At 38.8% G+C, this 20,556-nt stretch overlaps 1 protein-coding gene across 10 annotated transcripts in view; it reads right to left on the bottom strand.

The window, feature by feature from the left end:
• Positions 1 to 20,556, bottom strand: part of ubr4 (ubiquitin protein ligase E3 component n-recognin 4) — a 74,030-nt gene that overhangs the window by 32,512 nt on the left and 20,962 nt on the right. For 8 of the 10 annotated variants that reach the window (XM_038303583.1, XM_038303585.1, XM_038303591.1 and 5 more), the window contains 29 exons: positions 20,434 to 20,519; positions 20,161 to 20,330; positions 19,542 to 19,821; positions 18,430 to 18,562; positions 18,220 to 18,308; positions 17,977 to 18,105; positions 16,773 to 16,955; positions 9,229 to 9,351; positions 8,914 to 9,143; positions 8,611 to 8,729; positions 8,413 to 8,510; positions 7,554 to 7,711; positions 7,239 to 7,445; positions 7,014 to 7,115; positions 6,829 to 6,929; positions 6,225 to 6,612; positions 5,959 to 6,022; positions 5,640 to 5,831; positions 5,485 to 5,555; positions 4,835 to 5,027; positions 3,923 to 4,156; positions 3,622 to 3,792; positions 3,327 to 3,509; positions 2,807 to 2,965; positions 2,540 to 2,692; positions 2,176 to 2,403; positions 1,872 to 2,029; positions 1,584 to 1,758; positions 30 to 231 (listed from right to left, as the gene is read on the bottom strand). In XM_038303583.1, coding sequence (XP_038159511.1) covers positions 30 to 231; positions 1,584 to 1,758; positions 1,872 to 2,029; positions 2,176 to 2,403; positions 2,540 to 2,692; positions 2,807 to 2,965; positions 3,327 to 3,509; positions 3,622 to 3,792; positions 3,923 to 4,156; positions 4,835 to 5,027; positions 5,485 to 5,555; positions 5,640 to 5,831; positions 5,959 to 6,022; positions 6,225 to 6,612; positions 6,829 to 6,929; positions 7,014 to 7,115; positions 7,239 to 7,445; positions 7,554 to 7,711; positions 8,413 to 8,510; positions 8,611 to 8,729; positions 8,914 to 9,143; positions 9,229 to 9,351; positions 16,773 to 16,955; positions 17,977 to 18,105; positions 18,220 to 18,308; positions 18,430 to 18,562; positions 19,542 to 19,821; positions 20,161 to 20,330; positions 20,434 to 20,519 — 4,779 coding nt within the window. The remainder of the gene's footprint in view (positions 1 to 29; positions 232 to 1,583; positions 1,759 to 1,871; positions 2,030 to 2,175; positions 2,404 to 2,539; positions 2,693 to 2,806; positions 2,966 to 3,326; positions 3,510 to 3,621; positions 3,793 to 3,922; positions 4,157 to 4,834; positions 5,028 to 5,484; positions 5,556 to 5,639; positions 5,832 to 5,958; positions 6,023 to 6,224; positions 6,613 to 6,828; positions 6,930 to 7,013; positions 7,116 to 7,238; positions 7,446 to 7,553; positions 7,712 to 8,412; positions 8,511 to 8,610; positions 8,730 to 8,913; positions 9,144 to 9,228; positions 9,352 to 16,772; positions 16,956 to 17,976; positions 18,106 to 18,219; positions 18,309 to 18,429; positions 18,563 to 19,541; positions 19,822 to 20,160; positions 20,331 to 20,433; positions 20,520 to 20,556) is intronic. The other 2 variants (XM_038303588.1, XM_038303592.1) reach the window with 1 other exon arrangement.

The raw sequence follows: 20,556 nt of genomic DNA, 5'->3' as shown, positions 1-20,556 counted from the left end.
TGAAAAGCATTTAGTGCTTTTAAACTCACTTGCAACAGCAGCTTTGCGCTTGCGCACTGGCTTCATAATGCTGATGCCACAGGTTGGCTGTAGAGAGGGTTGGAGCCAGTATGATGTGTTGTCTACATTTGCCATATAGATTCGAAGGCTTCCGTCCTCACAGAGAAGGATCATCGTTGTGCGCTGCTGTTCATTACTTGCAGTGTGTCTGATAGCAACCATGTCTTGGATCTGGAGGAGAAAATTTTTTATTTTTTAACAATAATATTCAAAAGGAATTATAAGTGACGGGCATAGATATTATATCTAGAAGAACAAATACATTTTCTTTGCACCTATTAATTCATCTAACTTTACTTGTTTTCATACTAACATTCCACACTCCTTTAAATTTTCCTAAATTTCCTGGTAAATATTACTTCAGGGATCTGACTTTAAATGATTAGTGGATTGCAGTGAGAGATTGACAGTTTAACAGATAGCCATGAAAAAAAGGATAGATGGAAGGAAGGACATAAGGAAAACCCAGTGGATGAACAAACTGATGGATGAGTGTACAGATGAAAAAATTACTGGATGAATATAGTGATTGGAGGGATAGATAACACCTCAGAAAATGAAAATCAACAGCAAATGAATTCTGTAAATTCAAGAATTTACCAGACTTTTTCAATACTTACTAAAGGTTAGGCATGCACGATATAATCGGCCCCCTATCGGTATCGGCCTGTATCAGCCATAAAACTGAATATCGGACATCGGCCACCCCACCGATATTTAACCCGATATTTGATCAGCTTCTGAGTTTCTAAAGTCTTAAAAAAAAAAAAAAATACTTCTTCTTCCTCAAAAACGTCTTTTTTACAGACTTAAAAACTTCTAAAGACGAGGGAAAAAATATTGATACATTAAAATATCACAATAACTTCAGATGCTGATATATTGCCATTTAAAAACACCATATCAATCTCTTTTACTAATGAAATATTGCTATATGTCATCGTTATGCTACGAAATTTTGCAATATTTTTATATGTTTATATATTGATGCGGTATCGATCTATTTTACTAACAAAATCTCACAAGAATTTGCAAAATATCACGAGAGTTTGTAACAGAACGAGGAAATTTCACGAGATTTTGAAAATAAAATAGATCGATACCGCGTTTTTAAAAATCTATTTGATATCAGCATATGAAAATATATTTGAGTATATTATTTTTCAAAGTGTCAGAAATGGATAACAAAACTGCTATTTTCAATGACTACTTATTTTTGTCCAACTTTAACATCGGTATCGATATCGGTTATCGGCTACATGAGTTTTAAAATATCGGCATATCGGATATCGGCCAAAATCCCAATATCGTGCATCCCTACTAAAGGTCAGAAAGTATGATAATATATATAAAAAGTAATATACAACATTAATTATGTATCATTTATGCCTTTCCAGAGTGGATAAGTCCTCTTCTTTGCATGTTGAAATTCTATCTCATGGCTTTTCCACAAACTCATATTTACCTGTATATATTTTCTAGTATTTGTTTTTATTTTGGTCATGACTGTGAAGGAACCTTACCTTTGCTTTAGCTGGCAGAGTTTTGATCTCCTGGATGAGGAATGTGTCGGGTTTAACCATGATGACAAGAGGAATTCCAGTGGTCTGTTGCACACAGCAGACCAGACCTGGGTGGTTCATCACCTCAGACCACTGGCACAGAGCAGGGGACAACTTACTACTTCCTCCATTGGAGCTAAAAAAATAAACAAACAAACAGAAAGCGTGTTAATCCTCTGAATTAAATGTGATATTCACCAACCTTATTGCCGTTATAAGAGACTAAACCATTTCAGGTGCAGAGATTACCCTTTAATGTTGATTGGAAAGAGCCTCTGCACTTCAATTGTGCTGCGGCCCACAGTAGCAGCAAAGGATTTTCCCTGGCTGTAGCTGAAGAAAAGCATCTGAAGGACATGGGAGTAGTAAACTGACACACCACCTCCGGCCACCTGTCCATTGCTGTCCTGGAATCAAAAGGAAAGGATTTCTCCAGCTATACTCTTTTCATGAAAAAGATAAACCAATGAAACATTCTAGAGCATAATACACATATGATTCTACATTTTGTAATCCTAGAAAATAAATACTCAAACTTTTTATTTCAACTTACTTTCAAATCATCATGGCTTATTTCCAGCACATTTGTGACATAGAAAGGACCATGCTGGGCACTGCTGGATTCATCCATGATCTGAGTGTACATGTAACCAGCTGAGGACATGATTACAATGATGTTTTTCCCCTCTTCGTTGAAAAGAAAGGTTGCATCACGGATCTTCGAACTCGGGAGCAGGAAGTAGTACATGGGGCTCAGAGCGTCCACAGACAAGTCATAGATCTGTCACAATCAGAAAAGAGAATTAAAGTATTAATTTGTTTATTTTTTATCAAATGCTAATCTATAAGCCCCGTGACAGACATAATGAATAACAGAAACTTAAGATATATCAATTTTAGGTCATGCCATGACATACTTTGACAAAATCAGCTGTGATGATTGCAAGCTCAGTCTGAGAGCCTGGGAGCCAAATAGCTTTGATGATGAAATTGCCTGTGGCCAGCTGAGGATGCAACACTAGATGGTCAGAGACGGAGCCTGTGCTGCTGAATGTCAGAACATGGCAGTCCTGGAAGGATAGAAGAGCAAAATTACAAGAAAATGCCAAATGGCTAGATTCACAGGAACTGACTTTTCATTCAACCTTTTGATAAGTTTGTGTAAAAAAGTTTGCTTTCCTGACCTTGAGGCCACATACAGCCAGATAATCTTCGTTACAGGGGTTGCCAGTGAGGCTGAGCACGGTGAAAGGAACTGGGGCAGAGGCAAGTCGGGTCAATGTTAGCTTCCTCTTGCTAGAATCAGCCTGCTTCAAAAGTGTGGACAACTGGAGGACTGTTATCTGATCAGACAGAGAAAAGTAGGGGGAAAAAATCTTATAAGTCAAATAAAAAATATCTGAATACAGCACACTTTTATAAAGCCTTGTGTTTAAGTATTACTGAATCAAATGTTAGACATGAATTAAATTCCTGCAATAACTTAAAAAAACAAAGACCACATCTGGATTGAAACAAACCATTTCCATGTTTTCTTCAGCTAATTTGATGATGATATTATTCTTTAGTTTAGATCTAAGTCATTTTCTTCCATCTTGAACAAGTTTCAGCTAACACAGATTTACATTATTTTTATCTCAACATAACAAAACACATTATTGATCCTCAACACATCAGTTGGGATTTCTTTCTTTTCTAACCTACCTTCCCCTTTTCATGGCTCACTGCAAGATGCTGGCGACGGCCATGGGGTGAGGAGAGGACACACATGGCCACACGACGCAGGACGTGTGCACTGATAAGCTGCCGTATTGTTTGGCCTTGGTCGCCACTGTAATTCATCCTCACATTCTCAAAAGCCCCTTCTTGAGAGCCAAGTGTGGGCACCTGAGAAGGAACAAAAAGGAATCATTGCATGTTTTTTACCTACTAACTGGACATATTTCTATAATTTTAATATATTATGAGGACACTGAGGGGGATTTCATGGTTATTATACCATTAACTGATCCGTCATCTCAACGTTTTTGTCCTGAGTGTGCAGTTCATTTAAGGCTTTCTGGGCCTGGCTGCTGCTTCCCACGGCGGATGCTTGCTGGAAGTTTGTTTGGATGGCTTCCATGAGAAACATGAGCATCTCAAGAATAGCGGCAGCAGTGGATGATCCCATCTGTTGCAAAAAAAAAGCGCCAAAAGCACAGGTGTCATTTTGTACATGAAATGCACAAAAAAAAATCTAGTGGCCTGAAAGGAACACCAAACATTGGCCGCATATGAACATTAAAGTGAGTTTCTCTAACCACTTGTGCTAGCAACTCCTCCTGGCAGCCTTCAATGCTCTTGCAGACGCTGTTTTTCTTTGGTCTCTCTTCATCGCTGGATTTGCTGTCACAGATTGTGACCTTGCCCTTTTCAGATGGAGAGGCGTTCTGGTGTCTGATGGCACTCTCAGGCATCCGCAGCTCACTCTGGAAAGCTGATGACTCTTTCATTGTTGAGCCTATGCCGCTACTGGGGCTGCGCTTCACCAGGGCCTGTGGATTAAAACAAAACCAGTGAAAACTCCTCATATATTTCTAATTTTAAAAATTGTCAAAATACTCAATTTCAACTGTAGATAGACGTTGGCAATACATTGTAGAAAACTGTTTAAAATTTAAGGTTTAACAGTTTCACTAGCTCCGTTAAACTTTGAAAAATGAAGTAAACAACCATTACAGAAAAAGTGGTTGATGAAATTGTCAAAAAGAAATCTAGCCTTGCTGTTAAAAAATAGGCTGTTAAAAGTTTCCTCAGATTTAAATTTAACTTAAGGCATGCTAAGAGCATGCACTCTTACACTGTAAGCCTACACATAAGAAAACAGTGTAAAAAAAATAAAAACGAAAAACTGCATCAAGCAATTATTGACAACTGCAACGTACACATACAAGCAGACAAGACAATCCACAAGAAACATGGCAGAACTATGCTGCTCCACATTAAACAAAGAAACATGTAATGGATGAATGAATTTCCTCTCTGCATGCACATTAACATAAAAGCTCCAACATTAAAGGTTAACTAGGAAAACTGGCCTTTTCACTACGCACAAAGGACAGACACTGCTAGCATTTTTAGTACTGGCCATGGGTGTACACTAGCTATAATCCTGACCAAATGAAATGACTGGATGGAAGTCAATGGGGGAATGACTTGCAAACCAAAGTTACCGCTGTTGTTCTCTTCCCATGATGACCTGAGGTATTCGGTCTCACCTGGCAGCTGCCATCCTCTTTGGCACCGCAGTCACAGAAGAAAGAGCCATATTTGGCATAGGAGATCTCATGGTCTTTGTGACAGACCTTGGCGCACACTGTGCACACACCTACCCCATCTACCATCTTACAGGTATGACAGTGGTACCTACAATAGGAAAAACAACAGATAAGGTTATGGGTCTGGTACAATGGTGTAGCAACCAGGCATAAGCCAGTTCACACCGTAGAGATCTGCATCTCGTTTCTCTTAAGTGTCAACACTATCAAACTTAATTTGCATAAAGGCTTTTGTTTATACCAACCAACCAAGCCTTTCATGTTGCTCCTACATTCAGATTTGCCATTTAGACTAGTTATGTCTGTTTACTTATACAGAGTATAAAAACACACAAACCTCTAGAGTTACAGTCTAATGAATAAATAGACTGGATGAGAAATAGATTGTTAGCTTGATTTGAATTTTGGACAAAAGATTCAAAGTGTGAGAACAGGTTCTGCAGTTCTTCAGAACCAAAAGCAAATAAATTATGTAAGGAATAATCCTAAATTGGTGACATACAAAGTAAAAATAAAAAAACTATTGGAAACAAATATGTCTTTACCAGTGCTGGTTCATGAACTCCTTCTGAGTTATGGTAAATGTGCAAAGCTTGTTGCAAAGCGAGTCTTCATCCTGCCAAGCAATAACAACAAGTTAACACAGATTACATTCTTCTATAAAACCTGAAAAAACCGAAACTCAAAGCGGACGTGTTACCGAGTCCTCGGCTTGGGAATCATCATCTTCGACTGCAAGTTCTTCCACCCAGTCTGAGTCAACCTCCATTGCTTTCTCTTCTCCCTCCACCAGCAGTGCTGAGGTACCCTGGCCGCTGCTTTGACGCAGGGCGTTCATCACATCGGCCAAATAAGAAATGATGTGGCATGAACATTCCAGCATAGTGGCATGCTGGTAATAAAAAATAAAAACAACATTAATAAAAGCATGATTGACAGCCTAATTCCATGTAAGGTCAAAATGAATGAAAAAACTTTCATGAAAGAGCAGCAGGTCAGATACAAAGAGAATAAATTACCTTTCCATGAGATAAGTTTGAGCCAACTTTCTCCACCACATTCTTCTGTGTCAAATACTTTTTGCTGCAAAAAATTAAAATTTTATATCATCATTATGATGCAATGTAATTCAATTGTATTACAAAACCTAACTTATAAATTTTATGTATCTATCCATATAGGTTAATGTATTCAAAAAAATGAAAAGTATTAATTAATACATCATTTAATGTTTATTATTAAAACTTCTGATTGAGAACTTTATTCAATAAAAGGAGTTTTGTACCATTTAGTCAGCCAATCAATAGCTGCCCTGTGAAGCTGTAGGTGACCAGCGCCCTGTCCAGCACTGGCCAGAGTTGCCATAATGGCCATGAGCTCAGGGAAGCCCGTTCCATCCCCGTTGGTCAGCATGTCTGTTGCCATGGGAATCAGTGTGCTGAGGAGGACAGTGCAAACTCCTTCGCCAACCTGACTATTGTCACGCACAATATGAGTTGTGAGGAGCTGCAGCAGCTGCCGGTTTTCCTGGAGAACGTCCAGCTGCTCTGTGTCCTTTGGTGGCGTCGCCGTCATGCGTGTTAGCCAGGACTGTAGGCGAGACGGTTCCACGCAGGCTAGCTGGGCCAGAGAGCCACACAAACATAACAGACTTGGGTTTGGACTCTTCTCAGCTGTTAAGAGCAAAAACATTAATTACATTACTAAAAAAAAAATGATATTTAACTCACAACTAAAGTTTGCTTTGTCTGTTCTGGTCCACAAAATATTTATATGCAGGTTTTTGATCCACATTTAGATATAGACTGTTTTTCATTTTTGATTACCATGGAAACCTAGCACTGAGAAAGCTGATAACTTTGTTCAATCCATTCCAACAGTGTACTTACTGAGCTGGAAAAGCTTGGTGAAGAACTTCAGCACCCTGTTACAGAACTTTGCAGACAGGTTTTCATTGGCTGTGGACATCATAATCTGGACAAGCTCCCCACTGAAAAAAAAAAAAAGATATTCCATGCAACTGGCTTCTGATAACCTGAAATACTACTACTTATATTATTAGTAGAACCAATACCTGAACGAAAAGAATTCCTCCATTGCTTTTCGGACCTGACTGCTCTCAAGCTGTTTTTCTAGGTACTGAAGACATTCCTCAAGAACTGACTCATCCAAGCCGCTAAAAATAAAGCAAAGAAAAAGACCAAAGAAGAATAATTTTTGCTCTGCAAAAATCAACACTAAAACAAAATGCTTTTTTATTATATTAAGAATGAATGAAGGCCATCTCATGCTGGATTACCTGTGAGGGTCCGAGTGATTGGCTATGATATTGTAGCATCCCGTGACCAAACGCTCATAGATTCGGGCTAAGAAGGCATCCGACTCTGCTGGGCCAAGAATGCGCTCCAATGAGGTGCTGCTGATCTCTGCCACACACTCCGTGCTGGTCTCCAGCAACAGGGGAAGCAGCGTGCTCACAACCTGTGTAGGATTCAACTCTTCTGTACTAAAAGGGGCAGCCAGAAAAAAAGATTAGAAAAAAACAACAAAGAAACAAAAAACTATTTAAGTTGCATTTAGACATGAAAATTTAAAGCGAGAACCTGAAACTTACACAATGAGGTCACCGGTGAGGCGAACCAAGGAGAGAAGTATGTGTTTAAGAGAAGAGGCCAGAGGCAAAGACTGACAGCTCAGAGTGCCCAGATGAGCTGCTTGAATGGCGCTGATGTAGCTCTCAGATGGGATGGTGTCGTTAGCAAACGCGTTTCGCTAAGTAAGGAAAAAAATCTATTTTTACTACTAAAAAACATTATATAAAAATTTATCTACAGGTTGAGCTATCTTAGCTAAATGGTGTAAAAGTGCCTCGTTGTTGTACAGTTTTTTGTAAAATAACAGCAGACATTCTACATTATGTAATTCACAGACTAGGTTGATTTCGGTATAATTTGATTAAAAAAAAAGGGTAAGCAACTGCTTCTACATACTTCAAATAAGAGTTATATCAGTTGTAGTATGACTTCACAGCTAAAAGTTGCAGGTGTAGGAGATTAAATCTGACAACAACCTGAGTTTGTATCTTTGAACCATCTTCAGACAGGCCTTTTTTTTTCAAATCTCTGAATTGATAAGTTCAGGAAGACTGAGACACTAGTGTCTGTAGTTAATCGTTTTCCTAACACCATGAATCTGGATTATATCACCCCAATAAAATATGCTCAACTGTGTAGTAATTATTTAAGTTGTAAAAAAAAAAAAGTTAGTAATTAGGCAAAGTTGTGTAATTTAGGCCTTAGCGGCCTAAATTACCCAGCTTAAACAAAGCTACACTATATAAAATAATGGTTCGACAAATTTCCTTAAAGGTAGGCCACAGCATGTAAGAAACTAAGAACTAAGCTTAACGCTGCATCTGGTTACATTATGCGTAGTAAAGCTGTATTAAAAAAATGTTTTTTTTATGAACATACCCATGAGCCGATGTTGGGGAACTCATTTGTGTTCACACCGTTCCAAGTTTCACATACTGTTTGTACAGCTGACGGCAGATTCTGCATCAAATTATTACCTGTGAAGTTCAATGTTAGCTGAGGTTAGATAGGATTTTATTTAAAGTTGTGAAAGCAAATGTGTTATTTGCCTGGAGATTTGAAGTTTTCTCTACATACCCAGCAGGTTGGCCTTGCAGCGGGTGGAGCCAATAGACAGAACTGCAGCATAACCTTGGAGCTTTGCGTCGGTCAGTTTGTTTTCACCTTCCTCTGGGATGTTCAGCAGGAGGTAAGATCTGTTTAAGAAATGTTAGATCAGACTAAGTACTGGTAAAACTGACATATATTTAATAAAATGTGATTCAGAGGAAAACTTATTATTATATTTATGCAACTTTTTCCACATAACTAAAGTGTAAATCCTGTTTTTCCAAATATATAAACAGGAATGAAATAAACATCCTAATGTGAGCCCCTTACCTTGTAAAGGCAGTATATGTGTCAGTGAGCTGTAGCGCAGCAGGCAGCAGGTTTTTGGTGATGTCAGACGACTTGTTTGTGTCGGCCTCAATTGCAACCTTGGACAAGTGCTCATCTAAAGAAACTTGAACTTTAGAGATGACTGCATCCAGAGTGTAAATGGCTTGCAGGGAGGGCAGCTGATGAAGCGTAAGGACGACGTTTGGATCGACGTTTGAGAAGGTGGAGATCTAAGACAGAACACATTTTTCCAAGGGTGATTACTTTGTATAAAACAGTGCTTAAGAAAAAAGGAGAGACCGTTGCAATTAGTACCTGTCTTGCAATGTACTCTTCTGCAAGCTCCACGTCATATTTTACACTGCTGCACTTTGCTACAGTGGCCTCAACAAGGGATGCTGCCTGGTCTGCCTTCATCCCCTGCTTCACCAGATGATCCTGATGACAGAGACATTAAGGGGTCACAAAAATATCAAAAAGTAATAAATAGGAGCTCGCTAACCGACCTCAAGACAGCCCTGTTGGACGAGATGAGAAAGGCATTTGATCAAGTGAATAACAAATTGGACGGGCTCCAACAAACTGTCAACAGCCATGGCGAACGTTTGGATTCCCTTGAACACGATGCGGAGTCGCTTAACCAACGTCTGTCCATGGTTGAGGATCTTTGCACATCTCTTCAGGATGATAACACCAAGCTAAGGGCTAAGCTAACAGATTTGGAAGGGAGAGGTAGGAGGGGGAATGTCCGTTTAATCGGCATAGCAGAAAACAGTGAAGGTCCACAACCATGCAAGTTCTTTTCGCAATTACTGCAGGATGTTTTTGGACGGGACATTTTCCCTTCTCCTCCAGAACTGGACCGCGCGCACCGCAGTCTGGCTCCCAAACCAGGCTCTGGTGGCAGGCCTCGGCCGGTCACCATTTGCTTCCATCGGTACCAAAACAAGGAGCTGGTGATCCGGGAGGCCAGGAAAAGGGGAACTTTAATGTACCAAAATAATCCTTTCAGAATCTACGAGGACTACAGCCCCGAGGTGGTCAGTCAAAGGAAGAAATACGCAGCGGTTATGTCGGTTCTGTACGGGTTGGGACTGAAACCTTCGCTACTGTATCCTGCCCGGCTTCGGATTGTCAACACAGACGTTACACGCGTTGCACTCGGTTCTGTGGCAGAGGCTGAGAAGTTTGCTCAAGACTTTAAGAAATCGTGAATGATACTTCTTAGCACTGCATATTAGTTCAGTAATTGCTTCAGTTTTACGGCGTGAGTATTGTTACAATTCATTGGTGGTTTGTTACTGGTGTTCATTTGAATTTGTATTTTATAGTTATGCGGGTCTTACAATCTAACTTACTATTATGGTGGGCTTATTTTATAATCTACCTAAGCGGGATGGAGGAGCTTTTTTTTACGTTCTAAGCTAGTTTAGTTACGGGAGTAATACAGTTTGTTAGTGTAGGTGTGCTGCTCGTTCTAGCAGCTAGTGTCACCTGGGGGTTCGGGGGTAGGTCTTTTCTCCACTGTCGTTGTTTGACCAAAGTGCTGCATTTCACTGATCTTGTTATTTATTTTTGTTTTCTACCAGGATACTTTTGCGCTTTTTATGTTGTAAAACAGACAAGGAATGTGTAGTTTTCTGGTTAATAGCCTTATTTATCATTATAAATGGCTAACTCATTAAACATAATTACTTGGAATGTTAAAGGGCTGAATCATCCTGTTAAGAGGAAGAAGGTTCTCACACACCTCAAAAACTTGGGTGCTGGAATAGCATTCACCCAGGAAACACATCTGAAAAATTCTGACAATGCTCGACTTAAATGTGGATGGGTGGGGCAGCTGTTCCATTCAACTTTTCAGGCCAAGGCTAGAGGTGTTGCTATTCTGATTAATAAAAATATCACTTTTATTCCATCCACAACCATAGCTGACCCAAATGGGAGATATGTTATAGTGACTGGTAAGCTTTATAATATTAACGTTATTTTAGCCAATGTTTATGCTCCAAACTGTGATGACCCCCATTTTTTCTCCCGCGTAGTCAGTTTACTTCCTTGCCTGAATTCGCACTTGCTTATCATGGGCGGTGATTTTAATTTCTGTCTGGACCCGGGGATGGATCGGTCATCTGTAAGGCTGGGATATGTAACACCTAAATCTATCTCTTATATGCAGTCATTTCTTTCAACCTATGGCATCTCTGATATTTGGCATTTCTTCCATCCAACTGATAGGCAGTATTCTTTTTTCTCATATGCCCATCAAACATACAATAGAATTGATTATTTTTTTACTGACAATAAGTTGATATCTGATGTTCAACCTTGTGAATACCAACCTATTGTAGTATCGGACCATGCCCCCCTCTTACTTAAACTGAATATACCAGATGCTAGGATGCACAGACGAATGTGGAGATTTAACCCGCTTCTGCTATCCGATGAAAGTTTCTCAAACTTTATTACTGAACAAATTTCTTTATTTCTAGACATTAATGTTACACCAGACATTTCTATATCAACTGTTTGGGAAGCCCTTAAGGCATATCTGAGAGGTCAGGTGATATCTTTTATGGCTAAAAAAAAGAGAGACTCAAAATTAAGACAAACGAAGCTGGAAGAACAGATAGCTGAAATAGATAGTAGAAATGCACAAACCCCTTCCTCGGCTTTTTACAAAGAGCGTTTGAAACTCGCCTCAGAATATGACTTACTAACCTCACACCATATTGAACGACTGTTGTTAAAGAACCGCAGCAATTTTTATGAACATGGAGATAAGGCTGGTGAGATTCTGGCAAGACAATTGAAAGGAGCTAGAGCTAAACAAACGATTAATGGGGTGACTCTTCAGACAGGTCAGATGGTTACTGATCAGTGTGACATAAATAAAGCATTTCAGTGTTATTATCAGGATTTGTATTGTTCCAATAACCCCAGCAATTCTGCCCTATTGTCAGACTTTTTTGGAGGTTTACCAATCCCTACTTTGTCTCCAGAGCAGGTGGTGGCCTTGGACGCACCAATACAGCAGCAAGAGATCGTGGCAGCGATTAACTCACTGCAATCTCATAAATCACCTGGCCTTGATGGTCTGCCGAGTGAGTTTTATGCTGCCTTTTCTCAACATTTAACTCCAATTTTTGCAGCAGTCTGTGCAGATTCTTTGAGCAAGGGGTCTCTTCCTGCCACTCTAAATCAAGCTTGTATTACATTACTTCCGAAAAAAGATAAAAATCTTTTGGAATGTGCATCTTATAGACCAATATCATTATTGAACAGTGATTACAAAATTTTAGCTAAAGTATTGGCCCTGCGTTTGGAAAAAGTTTTGCCTTTTGTAATATCTCCGGATCAGACAGGTTTTGTGAAAGATAAACATGCTCACTCCAATATTCGTCGTTTACTTAATATTGTATACACTTCAAACCAGATGGACTCCGAGTGCCTTCTCTCCATGGATGCAGAGAAGGCATTCGACAGAGTAGAATGGGACTATTTGTTTGAGACACTCCATAGATTCGGGTTTGGTGCTGCATTTATATCATGGGTTAAATTACTGTATGCTTGCCCTTCTGCGATGGTTCTGACGAATAACCACTACTCTGAAATGTTCAGGCTACATCGCGGTACTCGGCAGGGCTGTCCCCTTAGTCCTTTGCTTTTTGTCTTGGCTATTGAGCCGCTAGCCATAGCTATAAGGAATAATCATTCAATTCAGGGCATTATAAGATGCGGCACTGAACATAAATTAGCTCTCTATGCTGATGATCTGTTGCTTTTTGTGTCTAGGGCCGAGACAACTATTCCCATTATTCTGGAGCTTCTCGAAGGGTTTGGGAAAATTTCGGGGTACAAATTAAACTTACATAAAAGCGAACTATTGCCATTGAATTTGTCTACCTCGGCCCTGGATAATATTACTATACCTTTTAAGGTTGCTACATGTAGTCTTGCCTATCTTGGGGTTACCGTGACAAGAAAGTTTTGTGATCTTTTTAAAAATAACTTTGACAAATTACATGTAAAGGTTCAACAGGATATGTCTAAATGGTCACTTCTTCCTCTTTCTTTAATTGGTAGAGTAAATGTTGTTAAGATGTCGGTGTTACCCAAATATTTGTACTTATTCCAAAGCCTTCCAGTATTTCTCTCTAACTCTTTTTTCAAAAAACTTGACTCAGTTATATCCTCATTTATTTGGAATAGCAAAAAACCACGCTTGCGTAAAGAACATCTGCAGAAATCTAAACAGGATGGCGGCTTAGCTCTCCCCAATTTTCGATATTATTACTGGGCAGCCAATCTCCATAGTTTGTCTTTCTGGGTGTATAGGCATCCTGATAATAATGGTCCATCATGGGTGGAGTTGGAGAGACTTTCATCCGGTTTACTGTCTCTACCAGCTATAGTTGGTGCATCAACTTCACATCTTAAAGAGCTATCTATTGATAATCCTGTTGTACGCGAGTCAGTTAAAATTTATTCCCAATTTCGAAAACATTTTGGCCTCCATGATTTGAGTTTGTTTAGCCCAGTAGCATCTAATAATTTTTTTCCTCCCTCAATGCTTGACGCCACGTTTAAAAAGTGGTCTGGAGTGGGGTTGAAGACTTTCAACGACCTTTTTATTGATAATACATTTGCATCTTACCAACAGCTTTCCGTTAAATATAACTTCCATTCATCAAATTTTTTTAGATATTTGCAGGTAAGACACTTTATTTCAGGCTCAATCTCCCGGTTTCCAGATAAACCTCCCTTAAATCTAGTCGATGAACTAATGCTTTTTAATCCAACCAAAAAGAAAGCAATTTCCTCAATATTGCACCTTATATGCCACCTGGAGACTTTGTCATCGTTATCTATTAAAGGGGCTTGGGAGCAGGATCTCCAGGCGAATTTCAGTGAAGCAGAGTGGGCTGATGTTTTAAGGAAAATTCACACATCCTCAATGTGCGCAAGACACTCTCTCATTCAGTTTAAAATAGTACATCGTACACATCTTCATAAATCTAAACTGGCTAAGATGTACCCTCACATCGACCCGACATGTGATCGATGTAAATCAGCAGAGGCCACTTTAATCCATATGATTTGGTTCTGTCCCAAGATACAGCAATATTGGGAAGGTATTAGGGAGGCACTTTCTAGTGTACTTGGAGTCAGTATAGCCATGAATCCACTTATGTTGCTTTTTGGGGTTACGACTGAAGGGCTGGGTTTGCCTGTTGGTGGTCGAAGACTCATCGCCTTCTCCACCTTGCTAGCACGCCGTTTGATCCTTCTCAAGTGGAGGGATGCTGCCCCACCCACAGTATTGCATTGGATCAAAGATGTGCTGTTCCACCTTAAGTTGGAGAAAATTCGCTTCGTTTTGAGGGGCTCTGAAAAGAAATTTTATCAAGTCTGGAGACCTTTCTTAACCTTTTTCAGCCAACCATCTACAGTATTACAAGATTGAATCTGTATGGTATTCTGTTTTTTTTTTTTTTTTTTTTCAATTATCTGTCTACTACCTCCTTTTTGACGGTCTATGCTGTGTGTTGTTATGTTTTTGTTGATTTTGTAAACGACAGTGGGGGGGGTGGGAGGGATTGTTTATATTTTTATTACCTGTTTTTTTTTCTTCTTTTTATTCCTTTCTGTAATTCCTTTCATATTTTTATACTATGTGAATTGAATAAATATATTAAACACTAAAAAGTAATAAATAGAGGTGTAACGATTGATCGTTTAATCGATGGCACAATTTCTATAGCTGTGATCCAACCATATCTCAAGTACACATCTGTTCTTATGAGGTGAATTTGTCCAAGATCCTTTTAAAAGGGAATTAATCCATTGTATCGATATAAGGAAATAGCACATAAAGCAAAGGAGTTTTTTCTTTTTTTTTTAAATGTGTTTTATGTGAGCACTTTTAAAGATAAAGACGTGAATTGTGACTCAATTAAGTAATGAAAACCATACAACAAAGGTAACCTAATGATTTAATCTGAAGTGGTAGTTGAACGTTAAATAAAATGGAAATGTATTTGCCTTTTTTTCCCCCCACTAAATTTGTTTATGTCCATATTTCTTTAATTTATACCCAAGTTACCTTAAATAAATCAAGGGGATTTCAAGTATGCAGGTATTTATTTCACAGTCAGTCGTTATATTTTTGGCTAAGGATGAAAGGAATCGATTCCAAGTCACTAAATTATATTGAATTGTTCTAAATTAACCAAAATCATCCATGAATGGAAACCGAAACCATGAATCTAGGGCTGCAACAACGAATCGATAAAATCGATAAAAATCGACTTTTAAAAGCGTTGGCAACGAATTTCATCATCGATTAGTTGTGTCGCGCGATTATTGCGTCATCCGCCGCGCCGTCATCACTGCCTCTTGACTGAAAGAGGAAGAAAAAAAAATACGGCAGAGCGAGTCAGCGCCGCAGGTGCAGTGTTGCCAACTCCGCGACTTTTCAGACCCCTCCAGCGACTATTTTTCAAAAAAGCGACTAGCGACAAATCTGGCGACTTTTTTCGGTGTCACTGGCGGCTTTCTTGAGACTCTTACGTGAAAGCATGCATCGTTCCTACTCTGCCGTGGGGCGCATCCCCCACCCCAACCGCGTTTTCCCGCAGGAGTCCCTCTCAGCTGCAGTCAGAGCTCAGCGTCCAGACTGCAAATGAAGCACGCATGCACCGGGATTGACGGCGCAAATTGATCACAATAATTAGAATAGCCTGCGCTTTGTAAAGCGAAAAAAGTGATAACATGCAACTTTTTTCAAAAGAAATTAACATGGCACGGAACCACCATGTTTGTTTGGTTTTAAAGTGGGGAAACGTAACGTTAGTTTCTCAGGTAGCTCATCTGATGCTTTCCTTACCGTGTTAGTAGGTTACAGACAGTGATAAGGTTGGCTACTTATTTTACTTTTAATTTCATTTGAATTAGCTTAAGCAGCGTTTATATTTACTTTATAAATAAATTAACTTGCAAATTATGAGGGCAAGACTTTTAAAGTTTAAATCTTCTGGCAAAGATAAAGTAAAGATGATCCTGCAATTTATAGAAGTAAAGCAGAATAAAATCCAGCAAGATCAGTAATATGTCAATTAATTATATGCCACATTCCCATGTAAATATCTGTCTTTGGAGGATGTGTTTTTTAGCACCCCTAGTTCTCTCATTTTTATTCCAAATACAATTTATAATTTGAATCACAGGGATATTTTTATCTCTATGGTTCAGTATTTTCTCAAGTAGCAACTTTAACTGCTATACTTTCCTGTCTTAAAAGGCAGAACTCATCTAGTCTAAAAAAAACTCATTTGTTGAAATGGGGGGGCCTATTGTTTGAACCCCTTAGAGGCTTTTAAAAACAAAAATGTCTTTTTTTGCGCTTTATGAAAGAAAGTACCCTATATTTTGTGGATGTACAGCTACATTTCTCATGTAAGTTTGCGTAGTTTTAACACAAACATTTATTTTTCATATTGCACCAGTACAGTTAATGAGCAACCTGTACTTATGTGCTTGTTTGTTCTGTCTAAAATGTTTATTTTGGAATAAAGAGGTTAATATAAAAAATTTTTTTTGTCCGATTCATCGATTAATCGAAAAAATAATCGTCCGATTCATCGATTTTTAAAATAATCGTTAGTTGCAGCCCTACATGAATCGTGATATGTATCGAATACTTAAAGTGAATCGTTACAGTATTTTAATAAAAAGAGAAAAAGTTATAATAATTACGTAAAAGAAAAAAAAAACAAAAAAAACACACCACTGATTAGGACCTAATATATCACACATACTTTTGAGGCAATGAGTAATCCTCTCAAGCTGCAACATACCTTGATCCAGTGGACATACGCAGACACTCGCAGGCGTGAGGACCATCGTAGCGTATGCAAGATGTCACTCTCACTGGGGTCCGTGCAACCAGTCTTCAGCTGCTCCATGAAAGCTTTAGAGGGCGGTAATACACCCAGGATCCTCCAGAGTATCAGAAAGTAGTACTGAAGGGAGCACGCCTCCTATGATGTGTCAAAATAGAACACATTAACAGCATTAGATGAAAAAGTTGGCTGACAAAGTCCTCAATGTAAAATATCTTTTCCAATTAATCCTTTGATATTGTAATAAAACCACAATGACGGATAGATCCTCATTCAACTAGTATAGCTTATTTTATGCAGCATTATACAGCATTTAAGGTTGAAAGACATAAAATCTTCTGGTAGAGAAAATAATAGTACACATGGCTGGTAATAGATCTGTTGCATTATGTGGCTTTTTCCCCTCTCCAATGTGCTTCTCACATTGTTATTTTTAGCATTTGAAGAAAAGGAATTTATGTGAATAAGATGCCACGTGACTCTGTTCAACTGGTTAAACACCATATTAGCATTAAAAAGTGTCAATAGCTGGATATGAATGCAATTACGGCCCTATATACAGTCCAAGGCGATCTGATTATTGATATGATATATTATGCAGGCCTATTTAAAACACAACTCATTGTTTAAAAACACACCTCATAAAAACTGATAAAAAGACGGAAAAATGTAGCTTTCCCATATTTTGTTCTGACTTTTGAAATGTTAAAACCTGCTACCAAAAGACCTGAGTGATGTGAAGGAAAAATAGGGAGTAAAAGTTCTCAGATAATCAAGACAAACCAAGAACCTCAACAAATTTTAAATAAGGAACCTAAAGTAACACACAAAGCAACACATGAATGTTCCGAGACAAACCACCAATTACTTGAGATCATACAACACAGACCAGGTGCATCTGGTTCGTGCCTGTGTATGGATCAGTGATCATTTTCAAACCCACTCTATTCAGAAAACTTAAAACTCCCCAAGACTAATTAAATACCTCAGCCGACCCAAAACGCACAGCTGCTGCAACAACATGTCTTATGGAAACAGACTGGAGTTGGTCATTTGTTGAGACACAACGCAAGGCTTCGTTCAATGCAATAAAATACAATTCTAGCTTAGAGGATTTACAAGCTTGTCGAGTCGGTTTGGGTACAGACTGTTTTCTCACCATAGGAGTGATGGGCTTGTTCTCCTGTCTTCTGGCTGTATCAAACTGAGAGCCTGATTCCAGTAGTGAGATGAGCCATCCATACAACTCATCATATTTAACTGCCCCACCGACCAGCTTTGGAAATACCTGCCAGGACAAATAGCAAGATTATTATTTGATATACATGATATGGTGAACTGTATTAATAATGGTATAGATCAGAGATGTTTCACAAACCACAGACACAAATCTTAACTGTACCTTGCTCTCCTTACTATCCAATCTGCCGATGTCATCCTCCGACGCCTCAGGGGATAACACACAGTAGAACTTAGGCTGAACATTTGAATCTTTAAAAAAAAAAAAAAAATACAAAATAATTTAGAGTTAAAATAAATTTGTTTATACAACAGCACCATATTAAATATTAAATCTGGACAAGATGAAAAATATGGGATGTATAGTCTTCACCTGCGGAACAGTGTTTTGCCCAGTTCTCCTCCACCTCTTTAAATCCATAGTAAAGTGGGAGACCGCTCCGTTTCCCACCTTCCTGAACAGAACTTGGTCCACTGGATGGGGGCGAGAGGAGGTTGTATTGCACCTACAAATAGTGTTCAATTAGTGGTTTTATTTTTAGTTTTCACTGTTCTACCGACAACCAATAATCACAATCATGTTGGGCGCCATTTCCTTGGAAATGACACTTCATATGCTATTCTCTTCTAGTCAAATAGACGTCAAAATGAACAGTAATGATCTGCAGTGTTATGTTACAGGTTGTGATAGAATTGATCCCTGGTTGATTGTAGAAACAAAGAAAAAGAAAAATACACTGCTAAAAAAAATAGAGGAAATACTCAAATATCACATCCTAGATCTGAAGAATTAGATATTCTTACTGAATAGTTTGTTCTGTACCAAGTTGAATGTGATCATGACAAAATAACTAAAACAAATCCTCTCATGGACAATGTGTGGTTCAGTGTGACCTTAACAGATGGATTGATATATGATGTAACAGATGCGCTGAACGCGCAGCAAGTCTATAGCTTCAACTGCTGACACACTACACCCACATGAGGTTTAGCATTGTCCTGCATTAGGAGGAACCCAGGGCCAACCCGGCTTTTCTTACAAACTTTGGTAAATGCCAAGCTTCCTGCATGGCGTTGGGCTGTGAGCACTCAGGGACAAAGAAGCTGTATAGTCCCCTTTTTCTTTAAATTTTTTGTGGCGCTTACTTGGGTTTAATAAATGGGTGTTACTTAGTCTGCAAATGAGTGGTATCTGTTGAATGTTTGTAGTTGCATTTACCATGGAATTTAAATAATAAGAAAGGAAATAAAAAAAAGGTTCAATCATAATCACAATCATAAAATGAAACTGTATTTGCTTTTTTATCGTCTGTGAAAACCTTCACTGAAAGATTGTTTTAGAGAGGAATATATCTGCATTCTGGGCTCACAGGTCAAATTTTTAAGATTCTTAAACAGCAGATGTGAAAAACTTCATTGGCACCAAACAGCTTTATGTTTAAGATAAATTTCAAACAAATGAACAAATAGTTGAAAAACATTTACCTGCTCAAAGAGGTATAAGGGAGCTTTGGAATAGTGACGCAGCAGGTAATCAAAAACAAGTAACAAACGGGCCAGGTTGAGAGGAACAGACTTCAACTGGGTTTCTCTGCTCTGTGCCACTTCAACAATAGCCTGAGTGAGCATGGCGAGGACCGACCGCCGACCGCGTTCAGACAGATTGTGGAAAAGGAGCAAAAGCAACTGGAGGTGTTCTACGTTGAGATCATCCTCAGAATGGACAGAGTCCTGGATGGTGTGCTGTTTCAGAGTTCCTAAAAATCTATAAGCAATACAGCAGAAGGAAGAGGAGAAAAAATTACTTTAATAGGATCATTTTATTGAAAATATATGAAATGGTACAATTGAAATCAGGGCATTAGGAAATAAATTAAATGTATGAGTCTGCAAAAAGAAAAGAAAAACCCTACTACAAAGGCCTTTGATAATCCTCTGGTGGAGATAACTACATACCCACATTAACATTAAATTCACATTTTCAGTTGGAAGACGTTTTTTGGCATTGTTAAATACAATGTAATGTAAATGCACCAAATGAGAACATTATACTATATTCATTGGTCCTTGATAAGCACATGTGAAACAACTATGATGAAGCTACCTTTCCCACACTTTCATGCACTCAGGCACATCTGGCTCTCCCTGCACACTGGCTTTGTGCTGCCAAATGAGGAGAAGTCTGGAGAGGACTGACAAGGACTGGGGGTGAATGTACAGGGGCCAGGGGCCTTCTGAAAACGGAGCTACACCCAACTGTTGCAAAAGGGTGTTCTGTGGTTGACAAGATAGGGGGGAAAAAAGACATTTAGAGCTTGCAGCAGAAATCAGTGGCCTAAAGTAAAATGATATTTGAAAAATGTTAAACATTTTTCACCTGCAAAACTGGAGATGGCAGATCTGAAGTCACCAGGGTGTGGTTGAAGTGATAAAGGGCAAGAGAAAACACTTCATCTGAGGAACCTAGAAGCAAGAAACAGAATCATTAAATTATATTCTG

Source organism: Cyprinodon tularosa, unplaced genomic scaffold (genome assembly GCF_016077235.1).
Source record: "Cyprinodon tularosa strain WSP-4 unplaced genomic scaffold, ASM1607723v1 ctg513, whole genome shotgun sequence".
Taxonomy (NCBI): Eukaryota; Metazoa; Chordata; class Actinopteri; order Cyprinodontiformes; family Cyprinodontidae; genus Cyprinodon; species Cyprinodon tularosa.
The sequence above is the reverse complement of the archived record's forward strand: the minus strand, read 5'-3'. Positions and strand labels throughout refer to the sequence as shown.